Below are 13,184 nucleotides of genomic sequence, written 5' to 3' on the forward strand. Positions count from 1 at the left end.
ATGCCGTTCGTTCTGTTTCATATGTTCTGTGCAATTGTCTATCGATTTGTTTGATTTGTATTCGATTTGTATTCGATTGTTTCATTTTCGTTTGCAGGGTGCTGTTTTGTCACCTACTATACACGAAAGGCTGCCCTGCGCGCCCAGGATGCGTTGCACAACATCAAGACCTTGGACGGGGTAAGTACCGCCCACCATTCCACTAAACCACCATGCCACCATGCCACCACCCACTCACCCATACACACACTCACACACACAACCCTCGTGTCATATTTGTAGCTTTGAGTTTTGCCCGTTTTCCTGTTCTCCATGTCCATGTCTGCCGTGTGTGCCTTTCTTTCCATATTATATATATATATATATATATTTTTATATATAGAAGCATATATGTGTGTATGTTATCGAGAGTGTGTGTATGCGTTTCTTCGTAGCTCACCTATACTTATGCAAGTGCAGTTACTGTTTGTGCGCCTTTTTAAATAATAAAGCTTGAGAAAGTCAACCGCTTGCGTCCCGATCGATCGATGACATACTTCCAATGCATGGTTTTTCGAGTCCGTCACAGGGACAGGGGCAGGTGACTCGACCTAGGTGCAAAACGGGGGAGCGAAGTGGGTATTGGTATATGGCCAACACAAAATGTAATCATCAGTCAATTAGTAGATTCAATTATTGAGGACAATCTCGTTGTTAACGTATTAAATGAAGCGTTCCACGCACAAGCAAACACACCAAGATGGCTAGGAGGACGGATCAGTTTTGGGGCGGAAGCTCAGGGGGTTAGTACATATATCCACATAGTAGTCATTACCCGGAACAGTGGGTAAAATATGAGAGTTCTTTAGGATTATCCTCGTATTAGTAGTAACAAGGAAATACATTGCCCTTCTTCTATAATCCAAGAAAGAAAAAAATAATCCTTTAATAATAAGTGCTACTAGTAGGCAACTTATTATTTATTGCTGAATAAATTCCTTTACCTTATTTTTTAAACTTTTTATAAAATGTAAGGAAAATGTAATGTAATGCTAAAAATAGTAATGAAAGAAAATTGTATTGGTTTGAACCACTGTTAGCACTCGACCCATGATTTACATATTCAAATCGTTAATGGAAAATCCATATAGGAACGTTCGACTGGCACTAAAACAAAGACTCCGCTCCCAACCATACACAATTTAGTGGGCGGAAGGAGAAACAGGACCCTGGCCAAATGGCGCCACGTGTGTAATTGTCAAAATAATGACCACATGCCCCATCTGTGTGTGTGTATGTGTGTGTGCTGGACGAATGGAAGGTGGATCTTTGTTTGTATAAGTAAGTGCCTGGATGTCGGGCAATGCGTGGGTGTATGGGTATGTCAGGCGGAGTAAGTGTATGGGTGTGAGTGTAAGTGTGTAGGTGGGCATGTCTGATCCTTTAATGCATTTGGCAGGCTGCCCTCAGCAGAAAGGACATCGATGTCCACATTGGCATCGACGTCCTCGTCAACTCCGAAGCTACTTAATTTACCTGAAATAATCGATAGGTAAACAGACGTTAAAACGTCCGCATTTCCACACACTCACACACCACTACCACCCACACACTTACACAAACACATATAGAAAAGGAAAAGGCTCAGCTTGTCAACGGCCACAATAAATATTTTGTTTTGAACCGACCACTTCCCTCTGGGCATTTCTCACTCTGATTTCCCCCCACACTCCTCAGAGTGTTAAGTGTCCTGGCCAGGCGTTGTCCTTTTCCGGCTCCGGCTTCGGCTCCGCCTCTGAACTTTTATTTTTGGGCACGTGTGAACAGATACAGTTGCAGTCATACAGGCGGACTTTCGACAGCATTTAATTGGACAGCCTGAAAGTATGCCATGAAAGTTTTATGAGCCAATTTTGGAACTCGAAGGCTGCCTGTTTATTAAAAATGTATTCCGATTGTTTTCCATTTATTCAGTTTTGTGAAAGTAAATTCGAGAAAATAATTTGGTTCAGCTGTCGGAGAAATATTTAATTATATTTTAGGTCAATTGAATAACTCTCCCCCTTAACGGATACAAAAAAATCAATTATCGTTCCAAAGATACCTTTAAAATAGACACTAAGTGGATTTATTTTAGAGTGTTTTCCATTTGGCGCCGAATAATTGCGCTATTTTTGTTTCAAACCCCAAAACCAACCACAATATTTAGACAGCTAATTGACAATCTGGGAAGAAAAAACATGTGACTTTGGACAAATCTCATTAAATTGAAAAGGGTAGCTGCTGGGCCAGGAACTGACCAACACACCAGTATCCACACTTGCAGGACCCTCTGCCAGACAGACAGCCAAATGAAATGCCAGAAACGAGCAGTTCAAAGCCAGGCGGCCATTTTACTCATTCAACTGTCAATTTTGAATAATAGGGCAGCAAAATGGCGCAACAATGTCGGGGGCGTTGTGGGGTGGAGCTGGACAAGGACCAAGGCCCTGGGACTAGAGGACCAGAGGCAGTGACATTTTCTCGTAATTTGTGCAGAAACCTTTTGACTTTTCCTACTACAGAATGGTATGGTTTTTTTTTTTTTGATAAAGGATGCGGCCTTACCTCAAACCCCAACCCAGGACCATTTTATTTCAATTTGCTGAACAGGATTCAGTCACTCAGTCATTCACTTCGTCCTTCAACTCTCACCCCCTGGTGTCAATGGGAAAAGTTTCTTGCAATTGAAGCTCCATTTTCTAATATCGTTGTAAGTATTATTATTATCGTTTCCGCTGCTCGAACCGTTTGAATGAAAAGTTAATTGAAATCAAAGTAATGGTCCCTGCCTGACAGCGCCGAGGACCCAAGTCCCAGGACCTTATCAGTTTGCCAAGCAAATGTAAAATAAATGGGAAATTTGTTAAAAGCATCGCATTGAATTGCATTTTTCAAGTGCTAATGGTGGCGTTAATGAAATGGGTTCGCCCGTTCCTTTTCGTTACACCCACTTCCACTTATCAGGATCCCTTTTCCAGGATATTTCATTAGTCCTTTGCATTTGCACTGGGCAAAAGCGAGATCTAATGACATCAAAATACAGTTGTAAACTTCAATAAACAAATGTAAGCATTGTTCTAGTTGGAACTTCTTGGAAAAATGGTCAATAAAATTAGTAAGCCATTAGCTTAATGGTTGCCTTGTCCACCTGACTCAATAGATCTGGAATTATGATACTTTCTTTATATTTTTAAAACTAGAATGTTCTCTGTTAGCTACCTTCCTTCTTAGCATCTTTAGTTTCATACAAACCAATTTAATTTAGAGACTTTTGGGAGCAAAGTGAGAGGGGGAACTTTGCAATCGAAGACCTATCCGCACTTATTACTCGATTTTTTATGGCATTTCTCCATTTTTCTTTCTCTTTGACAGATGCACCACCCCATCCAGATGAAGCCGGCGGACAGTGAGAACCGAAACGGTAAGTTCCTTTTCAGTCATAGTCTCGGGCCATATTTGCTCTGTCTCCGCCTTCATCCCTGCCAACTTGATTGCTAGTTTCGCTTCTTTTTTGTCAGTGTAGAGAGTGTGTGGGGGAACGAAGCCTTTTGGGCTTAATCAGAAACTTGCATGAAGGACATGGAGCTGAGTAGCATGTAGTGTCTGTATTTGATTACACAGAACAACACAGGCAAAAAGAACTCGAACAGAGGATATGGCAATGAAAATGAATAATGCCCAGGCTGACAGGCGAAAAAAAGGAGCAGGATGTGGAGGAATGGTGGGAGTAAGAATGGGGGCCGACTAACTGGCTACAGTCCTGCATTAGTTGGATTGTGTGAGACCAATAAATCGATTAGAATGTGTGCTGAATGGGCAGAGAAGCCTTTCAAACTAGGAGAGCAGAAAAAGTGTATGTGTCTGGAACAAAAGTGATGAAATGTTGCACATACAAGGGATATATCTAGCTAATATCTAGCAGGAAACAGATACTATATCTACGTACAAAAAATCGGTATATGATTTATAAATTTATGCATGAAATCGCTGATGTTCTGTATATCCTTTCAATGCATATCCTTTCCACAGCTATCTCTTACAAGCACTGGCTGCTCAACAATAACGCCAAATAAAGTGGCAATCTCAGCGTTTCTTGCAGCTCTTTTGTTCCGGAATTCAAATCGGAAAATCGTTAGTACGCCTTCTGACTATCGCAGAAAGTGGAACCGATGGCCCCAATAGACTCTCCCTGTCCTTGCCCACCTATGCAATGCGTTTCCGTTTCCGCTTCAGACTTCAGACTGCGAGTGGAAGTGTGTGGCCGACTCTGGTATTCCTTGTTGTTTTCAGCATTGCCGGAGTGCAGCGGAAATGTTTAGGGCATCGCTCGCATTCACCTCCGTGTCCATCGATTGCAGGTCCCCTTTGTGTCTTCAGTGGCTCTCCACTTTTACGATTTTCCCCCGGGAACTTACATAATTGCTTTCCTTCTGTTTCGATTGTGTTCGAGTGGCTCAAGGGCCAGCTCCGATTCCCCTTAAAAAACCAATGATCTGAAAGCCATTTGGGTGTATTTTTGTTTGGCTCGAAGATCTCGAAGTCGAGAGTGGACGCGTGACAAAAATAAATCACAAAATTAAAAATACGTAGCAACGAAATTTTATGGTAAATTAACGAAAAATTGGCACCCATCTGAGCAAGGAAGCACTCTGGTTCTCTCGGCTCTTAAACCAAAATATTAACAAATAACGCCTCTCAAAATTAAGATAAATGGCCGAGAGTGCGTTTGGCAACAAAAAGTGTCTAAACATTTAAGTTTTTTAGTTTTTATTGTCAACAGGAATTTGGTCAGAGATGACTGCAATAAAAAAGAAGCTAATTAGAGGGAGAAATCCTATAAGTGATATAGCCTCCAAGAAGCATCGATTGAATCTAAATCACTTTCAATTATCAAATATGATTTACTTTCCCCAACAATGCCTCTAAATCATCTTCATATATCTGCACAAGGGTATGGCAGCAAAAATAAATGCCAAACATTTTCAAATGCCACACAAATTTTGCAAATGCAACAAGTGCAGGAACGGCTCTAAGTAGTCTGTATATAGAAATATTATAGCCCCCCTGATAGCCACCCTTTCTCTAGATGCCCCCCTTGTCACTATCTCTTTCTCCGAATCTATACCCATTTCACTCGCCTGTGCGTGTTATGCGAAATGTTTTGGCGACACTTGACAAAATGCCAGAAATTCTAAATACTTTTAGCTGCTGTTTGTCGTCGTAGTTGCTGCTGTCCGCCTTTTTAGCCTGCCCTTTTGGCTTGGCTCAGAATGCCTGTTGGTTTTTGTTGTTTTTGCTGCTGGCAGTTGGCTCCCATCCCTGTCCTCCACTTTTGGCCAGAAAGCCAAATTCACAATCAACTTAAATTAATGAGATGCCAGCCGAGTGCAACTACTTGCATGCACCAATTTATTTATGAATACAATTTTGTTTATATGCCTGTTGGCTCTCAAATTAATGGGTTTATTAATTTGCAAATTGTCAGGCGCTGACAGTGTCAAATCAATTTGGAAAAGCGCAGCTTATGGTCACCAGAGGTCGAAAGAAATATTCCAAATTTAATTTCCCTCCAATAGCTTTTGGGGATTTAACAAACTGAATGTGATTTTTAAATTGTGAGTCTATTAAGCACAATGAAAATACTTTTGTAGAGTCAACAGTTTAAGTGGCTTCTGCTTCGCAGGCGGTATCTTTAGATCTGAGAATGCATTTTCATGTTTGCAATTTCAGTTTGCAGCTCGCAGTTGGCAGATGTGTGTGAGCCGGTATCTGCGAGATACTCGAATGCTGGTCGCATTAGCACACTTTTCGATTCAATTATAAAACGTTCTGCGGGCCCCGCCTCGCGAAAACAAAGCGCTTTTTTATGTTGCGCTCGCAAGTCCGTTCTTCAATTGATTTTCGTGCCCCCTGGTCGACGTGATCTCTCGTTTAGATACATCTAGTAGATACAGATACACGTACTCAACGCCCGAGTAGTGTATCTCGTTTTTTCTAGCTCTGATGTTAATTGCTCGCGTCTCGAAACCTTTTAGGTCGTCGCGATCTCGTCAAGTGGGCTCACAACTTTGACATGGCATTAAATGTGTTAGAAAAGCTGTTTTTGTTGCCACAAGACTTGTGATGTTGTCGGACTAGAGACTATGTGTACTAGAGAGTCGTTTGGTGGGACACTAGGGAAAGTGCTGCATGCTGAGTGCTTCATCACTGAGGCTTGGGATTATCGATGGATTAGGGTTTCAAGTCTTCGAAAACAGAGCCCTTTATCAGTAGACATACGGAACTATCTTTAATAAATAAATTTAATATTTTTAAAATAGTTTTTAAGACCTTAATAAATATGTTTCTATGAGATTTGAGATTTAGTTACTCTCATACAATTTTTATTTGCCAAACTGAACATAAATTTATTCCGAAATTCAGCAAAAAAACTATGACTTCCCTTTTTAATCGCTTGAGCTTAATCCGAGTTGTTTAACGACAATTAATTAACTTTGAGACAAAAAGTGAACGAGCGCTCGTTTCAACCATCAAGTATCCGCTCCATTGGCCGGGAAACCGCTGAGTCAACCCGGCACTAATCCGGCCGCCGGAGAGAGAGAGTGGGAGCGAGTCATATTCTGCCAACTGATGAAACGATGACTCTGCCGCCAAGCAAACATAAATAAACAAAACGGCAGAAGGCAGGCAACGAGCGTGGCTAATTGGCTTTAATGTGAGCGAGCCACAAGTGTCCGAACAGCTGTTCCAAGAGCCATAGAGAGAGAGAGAGAGAGAGTACAGTTCATAGAGAGATCGGCCGGCAAACAGGGCATTGCCAGCCACGAAAGTATCTCAAAGTGCAGCGCAATTGATCCGAGGGGGCATAGAGGTGGCGGGCACTTTGGGGTTCGGTTTTCTGTTTGCAGCCCGCACTCAGTTCAATTCAGTCAGCCGGTTGATCGCTGTGATCGGCGATCGTTAGCTCGCTGCGATCTTTGCCTTTGCTCGGTTCGGTACCCAGTGGATCCCTTGCCAATAGTCGCGCACAAGTATCCGACAGATACGTGCTGTAGTTGTCGCCAGTTGTCATTCATTCGCGGCACGTTCGCGGGTATCTTCGTATCTTCGCCGCTTCGAAGTTTTGTGTTTGGAATGGTTCGGTTGGTCAACTCGAATCGATTCGACTTCCCGCCGCAGACACACTCACACAATAAATGAAATTCTTTAAATTAAATCTACGCCAGCCTTAATTGAAAAACGAAACGCTCGCCGGAGTGTATCTTACAGACACTGATAACCAATTGAAAAGGCCAATTGATTGAAATGTTCCCCAGCGACTGGATATAAGCCTAGTACTTAATAATAGTTCATTAAGTAATTCCAACTGAGCAGTTGGGCAATAAACTATTTGTAATAATTGCCATATATCCGAGCCAGATGTTTGGCTTAAAAAAAGTGTCAAGAGAATGAGTCTGATTATCTTTAGTACGTGTATCTTTTGGGCAAAAAGAAATTTTTGAAACGCCCCACTCATCTGCTCGTTAAAAAGTTTTCAGCCACATTAGAGGACTTTCACATAATTCAAAATTTAGCAGACATTAAGTTAATAGGTTTGGCAAATCGGCCAGAGCAAAAAATGACCAAAAATATCACGGCCAGCATACATACGACGGGCTAGCATATTTCGAATTCGATTCCGACGACGGCCGAAAATAAATGTCATTAAACATTAATTTCCTAATGCCAGAATAGCTGAGGCAGCGGCTGCTCGGCCGATTGGGTTTGTCATCCGCTTTGCCAATTGACAAAAGTAAACACTGAGAATACTTATGGCAACAAAAACATTATGCAAAAAAGCCAGGCGAATAATTAAATGTGCACAAGGAGCAAAAAACAGCAAAAGCCAACAGCCAGCAACCAGCCGAGTAAATAAATTATAATCTTCGCGGTTGCAGCTTGAGTCATTCCTTCTCGGCCGGCTTCTCCCAGATTCTCTCCAAGCGTTTCCCAACAAATCTCTTGCCGCTAACCGGCTGCGGTCGCCAACCAGTTTTTAAATTCAATTTCATTATTATTGTTTAGTTTTTTGCGAAAAGAAATTAGCCTGTTTATGTAAGTCCGGTCGGTCAGCTGTTTGGTGTTTTGGTTTCGAATCTCTCTTATTGTATCTCAATCTGAAAGAGTATCTCGTCCAGGGGGCCGCAGATATTCTATCTGAGAGGTTGCGTGTGTGCGGGTATTCGAAGAATGCCACTCAAATTGGAGAAATTTCGTTAGTTGCGTGTTGAAAGTGCGTTGCATTCTGCGCTGCTGCAATTGCCATTGCAATTCCAATTTCGAATTGCAGTTGCAGTTGCTGTTGCACTCGCAGCTGCAGTTTGTCATGTGTGTGCCACAAGACATTTCTTACGCTTGACGAGCGGTAATTGAAATATGTGAATAATTGCTAGATTTGCGAGCCAAAACGGCAACATCGTGAAAAAGATGGGAATGCATGGGAAAGCCAAGATGATGGATTGCGGAGGAAATTATCTCCGCTTGGAGTTGGTTTATGGATGTGGGGAAATTATTACCATCGATGGGGCATCTCTGTTTCTTTCGGACAACCGATTCCTTTTAAAGCAAATGACCACTTTAAAGCCACACTTGAAATTTGTGAGATAAACATTTATTCTATTAGTCTACAATTAGATGTTGTTTATTATACCGATTTAAGAGGGAATGAAAGAACTTCTAGCCACGTCTTGACATCAAATGATAACTTGTTTAATTAATGGAGTGCCTTGAATTTTGTATCTGTTTTGAGACTATTTCCTAACTCCACTCCAAGCTTAACAAATTCTTCTGTCCATTACTAGACAATCGGCATTGTTTGACAAAGAATTATGCATATTTTCATGGACCTTTGTGGCAGTTGCACTTGCAGCTTGCACAATAGACCGACAAGTTCTTCATTGGTCGTCCAATTAGGTGGAGACAATGATGAGAAAAATGGAGGGTGGGGACAAGCGACAAAAAACACTACGACATTGTGCAACGTCCAAAGTTCTTGGTTGGAGCAGCTCTCCAGTCGGAGCTGGGGACAGCAATTAATTGAAGAAATCACGCACGCCCCTAGCCGCCCGAAGGGTTAGAAGTTCCATTGAAATCTGGGGAACAAAGCCGAGGCGCAAAGTGAATGACAACCAATTTCTTCTCATGACTTCTGATGGACAAATACGGCTAACGGGCTCTATGACCCAAAAGAAAAGGAAAAAGCATAGTCTGCCCGGCTCTGGAGGAGACCAGGCGAGGCGACAGGTTTTGCATACTAACAGATAACAGATACAAAACGCATTATGTATGCAGGCTGGGCCCCTTCTTCACTCCAATTGTGGACAACGTCGATCCTTGCCTCTTTTATTCGCCAGCTTACCCCTCCCTTAAATCAGAGAATTTTAATTATTATTTTCAATTATCGAAAATGGCCCGCGCGTCTGTTCTTTTCAAGTGGCTTCCCATTGTATCTGCGGCTCTGTATCTGTATCTCTGTCTGTAATTAGGGGGCGTATTGTTTTATAATACCACCCCTCGAGCCCCCCTCGCACTTGTTGCGGCATATGGTGCGGTTTGTTTTTGTTTTCAATTCAGTTTTAATTAAATTTCCCATTCAGTTTTTCAGATAAGAAGGGAATACGCTTCCATTTTCTGTGTTTTAAATTTTTTGGCTTCTGCACTTCGGTTTGAAAATCAGTTTTCAAGGGTCAAGTGACGGAATGTGTTTATAATTTTCTGCTGAATTATGATCCAGCTTCCCAGTCAGACAGAGCCCAAGCTTTTAGCTGCAAACTGTTAACTGATAAACTAAACAACCGCCGTGAATGTGACGGACTGTCGAAATGCGAAGCGAAAATAAACACGAGTCTCAAGCTGAAGCTGAAGCTGAAGCCCCAGACCCCAGCCTGAAGGCCTCCTCTCAGGTAGAGAAGTTCCGACTCCGAAACACGAGTGTTTATAAAAATATACACATATGAGGAGAGTATATAACCTCTACGTGTAACAGATGCAATGACAGACGTGGTTCGGAAACGGAAAACCGACTGACAAACTGTTTACTTTAGAGTGGGGTATGGAAGTCCCATGACTGCATATGAGATCGGTGAAATATCCCCTATCAGAACTCAGGATTCCCTCATGTTTGCTATGAAAATTCAACCGATCTGTCAAATCCAACGAGGTGCTCTTTATAGATCGTTCAATCTTCATAATTTTCCCGTTCTAGCCAGGCCAGCACGCGCTTCTTATTGTCATTTTGACACAGAACCCGCCGAATGGCGGCAATAATAATGATAATAATTTTTTTTGTATTCGAACTGTTCGCTTCTGTTGCCGTTGACGTCGCCATGCGGCTCATCGTGAACTGAGTACACAATGGCTAAAGTACATACGGGGTACAACTACCAGCACAGCCGTAGAGAGCCGGGACGGCTACAACTACAAAAGTCAAGTAAAATAAACCGCAGAACGAAGCGCAAAAACGGCAGCGAAAAATAAGCGTCGCCAGCAGTTTGTCACTCAATCGCCCAGACATCAGTCGCGTTTTCGGACCCCCTCCAACAAAAAAAAAAAAACCCCAAATATTACTTACAAATAAAACAATCCAGAAGCGCAACGAGTATCTAGTAGATACTCCCGATACTGTCGCAGTCGCGTCACTCTAGATTGAAAAAAACCCCAATTTGTGAGCCATTTATGAGCACGCGCGTGTCAAAGTTGAGGGTCGGGAGGCGTGCGATCAGTTCCAGGTATACCTGAGATACGGAGATACTCAGAATCAGAATCACTACCCGAAGATACCCATAAGATACCCAGTGTGACTGCCAGTGACACATCGCAAGAATATGAAAACGAAGCCCATTTTCAAATATGGAAACGAGGCATCGAAATGCACATAGCATTTGCATAATTAGCGGATAAGAACTTTACCTGGTTTAGTTTAAAGTACAGTGAGAGGCTATTGGGAGTCCAAGTACAAAGTCATTTTGTAGCGAAATCCCTCCTATATAGTGATATATCGTGCAATCGTTGCTCAACCCTATTTACCTGTGAAAACAACTCGTCGATCGCGTCGAAAATAATTGAATTCAGAACAATGAATAGAGAACAGCTGATGGGAAATAGATGAGTGTATTGGGGGTGAAAGAGATGACTGAACCCCAATATAAGTTGGCTAACAAAATAAAACGATTTCCGATCCAATTCGCGTCGCGGTCGACTGAGCCGAGTGTGTGAGCTTGAGCTGGGTGTGTCAGTCCATAAGTAAATAGCCTCGAGTGAAGACCCGGCCCGTCCCGGCCCGGTCCGTGCCGTCCCTCCTTCCACTTTCCCCACCTCCAAGGTCAGCCTTCAGACCTTTAACTCAAACATCTCATTAAAAGCGAGTAAAACACCTCTATTCAAGCATTTTTGTTTCAATAACATTTGAGCAAACAAGTGAAGATCTGGGAAGAATTGGAAAAAGTACAAATTCAATTTTCGTCATTCACGTAACGCGAAATGAATCACTAGACTAGACCTGGGCCTGGGCCACTAATGCGTACGTCCCTCGGACAAAAATCACTCAAAGACGAAGTCAACAAACGGAAATTGTCACTTGTCAAATTTTCTTTCGATTTTCATATTTGAGGAGCCGCACACGAGGCGAACCACACCGGGGAAGGAGGACCTCCACTTTCAGGGCAGACCGTTGTATTAAATACGAAATGTCAACGGCTCGTCAAAACCCAAAAAAAACCTGAGATATTTTTCGAGAAAATAATTTAAATAACTAGAACTAGTGGGAGGAGCTAGGCCTTGCTTGTATGTTTATTTTAAGTAATGGGATTATTAAAAATCCACCTATAAATAGTAAATATTTTCAAGAGTTTCGAACCCACTTTCGATGTTCTTCACAACCGAAACCACGTTAGATTTTTTATCATGCTTCAAATGGCCCGCTTATAATGGAAAAGCGTAACTTTACGCTCTAAATATTTTCATTTAACAACAATAATATTACCAACCACAAATAGCAACAAAAATGTAACAAAAACAAGACAACCACATGGGGCACTGTCGCGGAAGCAAAGTTCAGAGTGTAAATGCGAAGTTTATGTGATAATTGCAAGCGAGTTTGTAGCCAAGTTAGCTGGCAAGATAACGTCCAAAGTTTACCAAATTTAGGTTAAAAACAGACTGAAAAAAATATAATTTTTAAACGAACAACTTCGGGCTGGTAATCAGCTCACTTAGAAAAAAATTGCTCCACAATTTGAATTCGTCGAGGAGCCAGCGAAGCGTCAACAAATGATTACGAAAATGTCATGCAGCAGCAACGAGGCACTTTGGTGGATACACGTGTTCATATTCATATACCATATAGTCGGAATTTGTTGGGGACACTGGGGAGTTGGGGGCAACACAAATCAATTGGTTTTGCATATGTCGCAACCATCAAGCATCTGAAAAGTGTTCCACTTTTGGCCACCTGCAGAATGAAAACTCTTGTCAATATTTGCACTTTCATCCGACTTACATTCCGAGAGAGATTGTCGAATGGGGCGAGTGGAGGAGAGAAACTTGTCTATTTACGCATATTTATGTCTATATGTTGGCCACGTACAAACAAGAAGCCATCAGGCATCAGCCCGACGTCCCAGTCTCATCATCATCATCGTCTTCTGTTCAGGCAGTCTGTCAATAGACCGGCGTACGTCAATTTTAGTTGGGTCCAAAGAAATCGAAAATAGACAGCCCCATCACCGGCAAGGTGGCCGGTGGCGGGCGGAAAACCTAAACATTAAAAAGACACTCCCAGAATACTCCCAGGAAATATTCGAAATACACTCAAGTCACAAAATCCATTTCATGAGCTAGGATTGATTAGAAACAAAGGGTGCAGGAATAGTCCCACAATTGATTCCCAGTCTGCAGATATATATTGCGGGTTTAGGGCCAAATGTGGAATTTCCGAACTCTCTAAGCTGGCTCTTTCCATTCCTTAACTCAAATTTCACAAGCCGAGTGTCAAACAACTGGTGTGGGGCTGTGGGGGTTGGGGACTAGATAAATAAGCTTGAAATTTCACAATCGCATTGTATGGTATATATTTAGGTGTCGAACAGTTGTCGGCTTGTTTAGTTTTCCAGCTCAAAACTCAAAAC

At 42.1% G+C, this 13,184-nt stretch overlaps 1 protein-coding gene across 10 annotated transcripts in view; it reads left to right on the forward strand.

The window, feature by feature from the left end:
- The window catches only part of LOC6497021 (CUGBP Elav-like family member 2), a 53,987-nt gene that overhangs the window by 16,748 nt on the left and 24,055 nt on the right, over positions 1-13,184 (forward strand). For 5 of the 10 annotated variants that reach the window (XM_044716494.1, XM_014905990.3, XM_014905989.3 and 2 more), the window contains exons 4-5: positions 98-180; positions 3,394-3,442. In XM_044716494.1, coding sequence (XP_044572429.1) covers positions 98-180; positions 3,394-3,442 — 132 coding nt within the window. Of the gene's footprint in view, positions 1-97; positions 181-3,393; positions 3,443-6,876; positions 7,164-9,741; positions 10,788-13,184 lie in introns of those variants that run through there. The other 5 variants (XM_014905986.3, XM_014905987.3, XM_014905995.3 and 2 more) reach the window with 4 other exon arrangements.

Source organism: Drosophila ananassae, chromosome 3R (assembly GCF_017639315.1).
Source record: "Drosophila ananassae strain 14024-0371.13 chromosome 3R, ASM1763931v2, whole genome shotgun sequence".
NCBI classification, from domain to species: Eukaryota; Metazoa; Arthropoda; class Insecta; order Diptera; family Drosophilidae; genus Drosophila; species Drosophila ananassae.